Source organism: Nicotiana attenuata, chromosome 1 (assembly GCF_001879085.1).
Source record: "Nicotiana attenuata strain UT chromosome 1, NIATTr2, whole genome shotgun sequence".
NCBI classification, from domain to species: Eukaryota; Viridiplantae; Streptophyta; class Magnoliopsida; order Solanales; family Solanaceae; genus Nicotiana; species Nicotiana attenuata.
The window spans coordinates 56,047,542-56,058,051 of record NC_031989.1 but is presented as its reverse complement, the minus strand read 5'-3'; the positions used below and the strand labels follow the sequence as shown (position 1 = coordinate 56,058,051).

Genomic DNA, 10,510 nt, shown 5'->3' with positions numbered 1-10,510 from the left:
CCTATATTCCAATGAAATCAATCTATTAAGAACGCATTAAGATTATGATATTTAATTAAGCACGGTGACTAGGTATATTCCTATCCTAACCACAAATCCACCCCCCCCCCCCAAGAGTTAAGATCATTCTCTCTTCAATTCTTCTCTAATCTAAACATGGCTTTCCCAAGCATAGCATAGATAGTAAATAGAACCTAACTGTTGGCCAGACAATTAGCAATTAATCACAGAATTGAAGAAACAACCATATATTAGTGAATTGTAATAAAGTTTAAGTCAACGTTAAACAACAATATTCATGGCTAAATCGCAACCAAAGAACATTGGGTTTTTAGCCACTCATGATACTAACAAACAATTTCATAAGTTTAGATAATTGAAAATACTAAGAAAAGATGAAGAAAATTGAGATCTCTCCGCTTTCGAATGTTTCTCGTGTGTATTTTCTCTCAAAACTGGTGTCTCTCCCTCACAAATAAGTTTAGTCTAGCTTTTATACGTGTTGGGTAGGTCTAGGGCCGAAATAACCGTGTCTCGGGCGAATTTGGACAAGTTTCACGTCACCGGCGCCCTGCCTAGCGCTGCCATGTTAAGTTTTCTGTTTCTGGCGCCACAGGTGGCGCTGCAATGTCCATTTTTCATGCTTTCGTCCGTTTTGGCTCTAATTTCGCACATTTCGCCGCCGATTGCTCCCGGATCATTCCTACATATAAAAACATCTCAAATTAATATAAATCAACATATTTCACATCCTAAATTCACGAAACAAAAGTAAATATTGAGGCGATACACACACACACACACACACACACACACACACATATATATATATATACACACTTTAAGCTAAATATCAACACCCCACACTTAGACTCTTGCTCTTCCTAGAGCAATGGGAGTATCAAACGTCTCCCAACTACGTACAAGTCTCAATTATAGAGGAGCACTTTAACTTCTAATCACACACTACACCCTTGACTATGATCAATACCGGCACACAAGCATGAACATACAAAATTTCACATTCTTCCCGTTTAAGCACGCCTAAGTATAACATTTCAATTCAATCAATTCCAACAACCTATTTTTCACCACCCAACCTCAAAAGCCGACTTGTAACCACTAAGCACCCTCAATTCACGCACTCGCCCAACAAGAAAGTTTACAACATTACCAATCATTCATGAGATCATGTGCCCTCACCAACAAACAAAAGAGTGAATATAGACTAGTCCACTCATTCAAATATGCTTTTGAATATAGATTAAGGACATCACACAATTGAACAAAATTCGCTCACTCTCACGAAGAATTCATATGCATCCTGTGGTCGTACCATAAGCTTGCCCGTAGTGTATATCTCTACTAATTTAAGCTAGCCAAATCTAGGATCAATTAGGACTTTAAGGTTGTAATGTAGGCTAAGAGACGGGTATGATACATTTAGAAATAGTGACTAACGCTCCTATGCACCTTAGTACACCACATTCACAATTCAAGCACATATTCTTCTCAACCAATTCACTTGCCACAAACAATATACAACATAGCCCTCTTTTCAATTAAGCACTTCTATACTCCCACTAGCACAAATTATTAAGAATTGGAGGTGTGTATTTTTTTCTACATACTTTCACTATTATTTTTTCTTTTTTCTTGCAATTTTTCTTTTCCTTCCTCTCTTTTATTTTCTTTTCTTTACACACTCCATACATTTAAGTTCATCGGCTAGAGTCTTTTGATTTCAACTTTTAGTGCACCAAGGGGCCTTTCCATGGTTCCACTCAAAAAACTACTCCCTACTATCTCACCTTACTTCTTTTAGCGACTAAGTGCCTTAGGAGGTAATGGATCAACAATCTCAAATCAAGAACAAAATAGGGGTATGACTTGTAATGTGGGTGCCAAAGAAAAGGTCTATAGGCTCAAAGGGGCTAGCAATAGAAAATTTTATTTTTATGTGACAAGCACATCTATGACCAAGCAAGAAACGCCTACGTCATCTCCTAAATTAGCACAACTTATAATTTCGCTTCGATTAACACACGCGGCAAGTTCTAGTCTACACGATAACACATGAAATCACAAATCCTCACATACACGTTGCACATGACTCAATCAAAATGGTTCTGTTCAACTCCCAAGTCAAGCAAGCACATATAATTGAGAAATTTAAGCAATATTGCACTATGTGGCATACAAGTCAAACAACTGAGAGAAAGCGTCACCAAATAGGGTATTTACTTCACTTAGATGTCACAATTCAAACCAAATACACGGAAAGATAGAATGTATGTCATAGCCTAATGTGCCTTCATCAACCATGTCAATGAGTATCTCAGAGCGACTCAGTTTCTTCCAAAACTACTCCTAAAAAAAAGGTACCCGGTTCGAGCTACACCCTTGGAAAAGAACTCGCGCCCAAAGAAAAACCAAGGGATACTACCTAACTATTCAAAAACAGAAAAATTAGTGTTTTTAATCGAACTTAATCCCTCAAGAAAATTGTCCAAAAGATCCATCGTCGGGAAAAGTCCGAGCTTTTCTATTTTTTTCTTTTGTTTAAAGCAACTAAACTAAAACTAGACTAAATGAAAAAACAAACTAGACTAAATAATAATAACAAAAGAAACGCATTAAAACTACTAAAAGAAACAAATTAAAACAAGTTGATACAAGATATACAGCTACAGCACAGGTAGTATTCCTCCCACCCCACACTTAAACTATGCATAGCCCTCGATGCATATAAAAATGTAAAACAAAGTAGGGTGAAAAGAAAAACTCCCTGTCAGTCGGAGTCCTCCTCTGCGCATGCCTTCCATCAGTAGCTCTGGGCACATCATCATCCGGTCCTAGAGGCACCAAAGCCATGGGCTCCGTAGCATCATCCCCATCCTCGTCCTCAGTGTCTGAGCCCTTGACAGAGTTGGCATCCTCCGACGAGTGAACGAGGTTGGCAGGTGCAATCTCCAATATCTCCTTGGACGTGCTCGACAAGTCATTACGTAAATGCATATGCTCCTCGTCTGAAATACCTGCCCTACTCATGAGTAAGTTCAACGAGTTATAGAGGTACCTATTTAAGTTCTATTCTCGTTCAATACATGCTGCGGGAGTGAGTTTTGACGACGTCTCCAACAGAGATGTGATGTCCAAAAGCCCTGACGGAACCTCCACCACCTCATCATATCTGGGGTACTCCGGCACTCCTCAGAATAACATATACTGTGTGAGTAAGTTGCTGAGGAAGAACCTCTTAATATGTCGCCCAAACCTCGTGCGGGCCATCTCACCGAGCATAATCTCACCCACAATAATAGGTTTGCCGGTCATCAAAAAGAAGATGACGCACACTCGAGCTCGAGTGCAGTCGCTGTTGTGCTCCACGGGCATGAGTCTGGCTTGCACAAAATTCCGCCACACTTTGGCAGTCTTGTTGAAATCAGAGCAAACCATAGAAAGGTGAATGTTGCCTTGCTTCCTGGTCCACTTAGCATTAGAATCCACGCCACAAAGAGTGTGACGTATCAAAAGATATTTCAGACTTTTGACAAATCTTTGGAGTCTCCTCGGGTCAGCATTCTCAACCCCCAAATATGCACATAAAGACTCTCTATCCATCGGCACATTCTTCCCCCGTACACGTGCGGTGCCCCATCTAGCATCCCAATTAGCATAAAGTTCTCGAACCATGCTCAGGTTTGCATGCCCCGGGCATTCCAAGAACTTGTTCATATTTAGTACGCGTAGCCTGCCAAGTATCTCCAAAAAGTTTTTTTCTAAAGCCTTGGTATTAATTCCCATTCTCGGAGATGTACCGTCCATATGGCACGAAGTCCTGTGCCATGCAATAGTCGCATCATTGCATACCCAAAAGAGGGCGCTGGTTAAAAAAACATCATTTGGTTTTCTTTATTGCTCTCCCTTAGCAACGGGAAAGGAGTCTACCTATCTGACCAAATCCAAACGAGGGCTCGGTCTCAATGGAGCCTGCTGAGATCCCTCGGCAACCTATTTTCCTTTGGATTGCCGTGAAGAGCTTTCTCCCTACTTTCGCTTTTTGGGCGCCGGGGAAGTGGTGGAGGACTTTCTAATGCCCTTGCCTTTGCTAGAACTATCACGAGCCATAATATCCTGCAACACAAATGAGCATGAATGCGAGAACTCATCAAGAAATATGCCTAAGGTTGTCGCGCAAGTCATGAAATGACCCCACACTTAAAACTGAAGGCACAATGTACAATACTTCTAATTTTTTATCTAACATGTACAAGTGTTGCATTCCAAAGCTATGGGTACTCAAGACTTCCCCATGCCACACAATAGTAAAGAGGCACTAATCAATGTCACACACATAAGTGATTGATCATGGCTTCGTGAATTCACCTTAAGGTAAGCAAGAGGCACATGTTACTCACCTTTCCACAACCGCTGGACTACACCAAATTAGTTAAATTTACAAGATTCTACAACATACATTATATAAGATAGATGGTGTAGGATCATGTTGGCATCGAAGCCAAATTCCTTAGCATGTAAAATCTTCCCCACATACCCCACACTTAGCCCAAATTCATACACAAATATACTCGGTTACTCAGACTTCACCGGTACACCAAAATCTTCATTCAAGCATTTTAACAAACACCTTGTGGGCATAAAGTGTGTGCTTCTAATTCAACAATGGTGGAACATGGTGGCCCTCCCAAATTTCAATGAAATAGAGGGACTTCTAGTTTACTACTCCTTATACACAATAACCACACAATTTCGACCAATTCAAGCCACCCACCATAACAATTTCTTAAGAACTACATATGGGGAAAAAACTTGGGGATTAGGGCACTTGAGAGATGAGAAGTACATTGTTATCTACCAATTAGAATACAAAAAGAAGAAGAAGAAGAAGAAGAAGAAGTAGAAGAAGAAGAATAACATACCTGTAGAATTTAGGATGAGAGTAATGGAACACGTGAGAAAATTTGAGAGAAAAGAAGTGAAGAAATCGGTAGAAGCAGCAGAGAGAGAGAGAGTAACATTTTCTTTGTTTTTGTGTTTGTCTGAGTTTTAAATTTGTGTGTCTTGAGCTTATTTGGGTTAAGGTTTAGTTTAGTTGGGTATGGGAATGGGTAATAAATGGGTTACAAGATTAGGATATGGGTATATGGGTTGGGTTACATGGGTATGGGTCTTTTAATAAAAACAAAACGAAAATAAAATAAAAATAAAAATAAAAAAATACAATATACCTGGATACCCCCAGCCCAGCGCTCAGTGCTATGCCTGGCGCTGGGGGATTTTTGGATTCTGTTTTCAATGCCCTAGGTAGCGCTGGGCGCTGTTTTCGAGTTTTTTTTTGAATATAACACCCCCAATCCCCCGAGCCTTTTATAGACTCAATTTACAAGTCCTACACCATTATATCTATAATTTCTATACCGACAAAGAAAATGCAAACTCTATCTACTCTAACTAAATAAATTAAGAAGTTAAACTAGGAAAGCAATAAAAATTGGGTTGCCTCCCAACAAGCGCCTGATTTAACGTCGTGGCATGGTGCAGAGTCTCGCTTACTCATCGGTGAGTACAACCTTGGTCTTCTCACGATTAATTATTCCTCCCCAATAGTGCTTGAATCTATGTCCCTTCACCAATAATTTTCTTTCACTATTTAAAGCTCGACTCAATTGCACCATAAGGAGTGACTCTCACCACCTCAAATGGGCATGACCATCTCGATTTTAGGTTTCCAGGAAATAGCCTTAGCCCCTCCCTCTTTTTGTCTTTTCTTTGTAAAGCTTAGCATTTTCATAAGAGTGCAGCCTGAACTCATCTAACTCATTCAACTACAAAAGTCTTTTCTCGCCCGCGGCTTCAAGGTCCATGTTCAACTTCTTAATGGCCCAATATGCTTTGTGTTCAAGTTGAACGGGCAACTGACATGCCTTCCCATAAACTAACTTGTACGGTGACGCCCCAATTGGCGTTTTGTATGCGGTTATGTATGCCCATAAGGCATCATCTAACTTTGCAGCCCAATCCTTCCTATTCACACTCACCATCTTCTCTAATATTTGCTTTATTTCTCTGTTTGATACCTCAGCTTGCCCACTTGTTTGAGGATGATTTGTTGTAGCAACTCTATGGTGGACTCCATATTTAGCTAAAAGGTTATTCAACAACTGATTGCAACAATGAGTTCCCTCATCACTAATTATGGCACGTGGAGTCCCAAACCTCAAAAATATGTTCTTTTTCACAAACGCAACTACCACCATGGCATCATTTGTAGGCAATGCAATTACCTCCACCTATTTGGACACGTAGTCAACTGCTACCGAAATGTATTTGTTTCCTCTGGACAATGGGAATGGTCCCATAAAATCTATCCCCCACACATAAAAAGTCTCAACCTCTAGGATGTTGTTCAAACGCATCTCATGCCTCCTTGTGATTGTTCCTGTTCTCTGACATTGGTCACACTTCTTAAAAAATGCATGGGCATCCTTGAATAAAGTTGGCCAAAAGAAACCGGATTGCAATACCTTTGCAGCTGTTCTATCTCCTCTATGATGGCCCCCATAAGGTGATGCATGACAATCATACAACACTAATTCTACCTCATTTTCAGGAATACATCTCCTCATCAACTGATCAGCACATTGCTTGTACAAATGTGGTTCATCCCAATAGTAGAAGTTCACATAATGGAGAAACCTCTTTCTAGCTTCAGAGTCAATTTCAGGAGAAAGTACCCCACTCATAAGATAATTCACATAGTCTGCATACCATGGGGAGGGTCTTGGGTGATAGCAACAAGCTGCTCATCAGGAAATACTTCTTTAATTTGGCCACCCTCCTCCACGTGATCGTGATTTTCCAGCCTCGATAGATGGTCAGCTACTTGGTTCTCTGTCCCCTTTCGGTCTCTTATTTCTACATTGAATTCCTGCAGCAACAAAACCCAGTGCATCAATCTAGCCTTAGATTCCTTTTTTATAAATAGACACCTGATTGCTGCATGATCGGTATGGACTATGAATTTCGTTCCCACCAAGTATGCCCAAAATTTTTCAAAGGCCCACACAACAGCTAACAACTCCTTTTCAGTGGTGGTGTAATTCAGCTGTGCATCATCAAGAGTCTTACTCGCACAGTAGATGGAATAAAACACCTTTTCCTTCCTCTGGCCTAACACTGCCCCAATAGTATGGTCACCCGCATCACACATAAGTTCAAATGGTAAGGGCCAATCGAGTGCCATAATAATGGGAGCAGCTACCAACTTCTTTTTGAGTTGTTCGGATGCTTGAGGCAGGCGCCACAAAATTGAAAGTTACATCTTTTTCAAGCAACCTGCACAAATGAGTAGCAATTTTAGAAAAATCTTTAATAAAGCGTCGATAGAATCCCGCGTGTCGCAAGGAACTCCAGACACCCTTCACAGAAATAGGTGGAGGTAATTTTTCAACCGCCTCCACCTTCACCTTATCAACTTCAATGCCGTTCCTAGACACTCTGTGGCCCAACACGATGCCTTCTTGTACCATAAAATGGCATTTTTCCCAATTCAATACTAGATTTGTATCTTCACAACGGGCCAACACCTTGCTCAAATTCTTCAAACAATCATCATCAGGAAGACCCAAAGACTGAAAAATCATCCATAAACATTTCCACAAATTTTTCCACCAAATCGGTGAAAATAGCCATCATGCATCTCTAGAAAGTGGCTGGTGCATTGCATAGACCAAACAGCATTCGCTTGAAGGCGAAAGTTCCATAAGGACAAGTAAAAGCGGTCTTCTCCTGTTCCTCTGGGCATAGAAAAATCTGATTGTATCCCGAATAACCATCAAGGAAGCAATAGTATTCATGCCCAGCTAATTTGTCCAACATTTGGTCAATGAATGGAAGTGGAAAGTGGTCCTTGCGGGTTGCTTTGTTGAGCCTTCTATAATCAATGCAGACTCTCCACCCTGTCACATTGTGAGTAGGAATTAGCTCATTTTTCGCATTCTCAATCACAGTCATCCCCCCTTTTTGGGCGCACATTGAACTGGGCTTACCCAGTTACTGTCAGAAATAGGAAAGATGATACCTGCATCGAGCAACTTGATTACTTCCTTTTTCATCACTTCTTTCGTAATGGGATTTAACCTCCTCTGCTGCTCCACACTAGGGCGGTGTCCATCCTCCAAGAAGATTTTATGCATGCAAATCGATGGACTAATTCCCTTGATGTCAGCAATAGTCCACCCAATAGCCTTTTTATGCTCACGGAGTACTCTGAGCAAATTTTCTTCTTGAGTGTTAGTCAAGTTGGACGAGATAATCAAGGGCAATGTCTCAGAGTTCCCCAAATAAGCATAGCGCAGATGCGGTGAAAGGGGCTTAAGTTCTAGCTTCGGAGCTTCTTCAATAGATGGCTTAGGAGGGGTCAGAGTGACAGGCCTGTCCAACTCCTCAAATTTTCCAAACCCATAGACATAACTGCAGGACATATCCAGTACTTGCTCAATTTCTCCCATCATTTCATCTTCACTATCTTCTTCATCCCCAATCAAAGCTCGTTCAAGAGGATCTATAGGGCTAATATAAGGCACTAATGATGTAGCATCACTCTCTACCACAGAAATCAGGGATAACTCTTCATAGTGGGCTGGCAACCTGAGTGCTTTATAAACATTGAATACCTCCACTCGATCATCTACTCTCATCGTCATCTTTCCTTCGCAAACATCAATAATAGCTCGGCACGTGGCTAAGAATGGACGCCCCAAAATAAATGGGACTTCCTGATCAGGCTCGTAGTCCAGGATAATGAAATCAGCAGGGAATATGAAAGAACCCATTTGAAATAACACATCTCCAATCACACCTTCAGGATGAGCAAGGGAGCGATCAAACAACTGTAAGATTACTGTTGTAGGGCGTAGCTCACCCAACCCCAATTGTCTGAACACAGATAGCGACATCAAATTGATGCTCGCTCCAAGATCACATAAGGCTCGCCCAACTGCATGTTTACCAATCGAGATTTGGATAGTGAAACTACCTGGATCCTTTAATTTCCGAGGTAACTTGCTTTGAATTCTTGAGCTACACTTCTCAGTGAGTGCCACAGTCTCGAACTCGGTCAGCCTCCTTTTATTTGCCACTATGTCCTTGACGTACATTGCATATTTGGGCACTTCTTGTAATATGTCAACCAATGGAATATTAATTTTCACCTGCTTCAAAATATGGAAAAACTTTTTATACGCGACGTTATCCTTGACTTTCTGCAATCTTTGAGGGAATGGAGGTAGTGGCCTTGCAACCAATGGTAGGGGTTGCTCATCCACCGCCTCTTCAACTGGCTTCTCTGGCTCCTTAGATTTTTCTGATGTTGATTCTATAGTGGTTGGCCTCTCATTAAAAGTCACCTATTTTCTCTTTTTCGACTGGGCTTCTTCTAATTTCCTGCCATTCCTCAATGACACGGCATTAAGGGATGCCTTGGGATTAGCTTCATTATCGCTTGGAAGATCTCCAACTAGTCTAGTGTTTTGGGCACTGGCAAGTTGTCCCATTTGCCTCTCAAGATTTTTGAGATCGGTCCTGAGCTGTTGATTGTCAAGCAACAACTTCATCAACAAATCATTCGTATTCTATTCTACCTGTTGAGGTGGCTTCTGAGGTTGATTGAAATTTCCTTGGGGTCTATAATGATTCTGATTCGGCTAATTTCCACCCCATGAGAAGTTGGGATGATTCTTCCAATTTAGGTTGTAAGTGTTCTCATATTGTGCATGCTGATTCATTGGACCTCTGCTCTGTTACCCCACATAGTATATAGATTCAAGATTCGTGGGGCACATGTCACTCATATGACTGTCACCATATAGTTCGCAGCAAAGAGACCTCGGTTGTACATGTTGCATCTGTTGTGTTTGTTGCATTGTCATTCTATTCATCTGATTTGCCAATTTTGCTATATCAGCTCTCATGGCTGAGAAGTCATCAAGCTCAATCAACCCGGCTGATTTCTGTTTAATTACTCTTCGTGAGTCCCTATCTCCTTGCCAATTATGGTCATTAGTAGTGAAGTTATTTACCAAGAGTTGGATTTCACTGTACGGCCTCGCCATGCAACTACCCCCACAAGCTGAATCAAGATTCATCTTTGATGCCTCATCTAGCCCATTAACGAAAGTGTGACCCAATACCTCATCAGTCTAACAATGATGCGGGCAGTCTCTGAGTAGCTTCTTGTATCTATCCCAAGCTTGACAAAGTGTCTCGCCATCCCGCTGTTGGAACCCAAGAATTTGACTCCTCAACGACTTTGTCTTCTTAGTGGGGAAAAACATGATTAAGAATTTCCTTGCTAGATCATCCCAAGTGTGGATTGAGTTCGCGTGCTCCTTTTACAACCATTCCTTAGCTTCCCCCAACAGTGAAAAGGGGAAAAGTGTCAGCCTGACATAGTCCTTGGAAACGTTTGGATAATTGTAAGTGTCCG

The 10,510-nt window shown here is 41.2% G+C and overlaps 1 protein-coding gene across 1 annotated transcript; it reads right to left on the bottom strand.

Moving 5' to 3' along the window:
• Positions 3,984 to 10,136, bottom strand: LOC109236256. The gene is made up of 10 exons (XM_019402453.1): positions 9,921 to 10,136; positions 9,473 to 9,611; positions 8,073 to 9,400; positions 7,755 to 7,886; positions 7,286 to 7,655; positions 7,058 to 7,200; positions 6,793 to 6,952; positions 6,549 to 6,730; positions 5,854 to 6,314; positions 3,984 to 4,137 (listed from the first exon to the last, which is right to left on the bottom strand). Exons 1-10 carry the CDS (start codon positions 10,134 to 10,136, stop codon positions 3,984 to 3,986), a joined length of 3,285 nt encoding a protein of 1,094 aa, XP_019257998.1.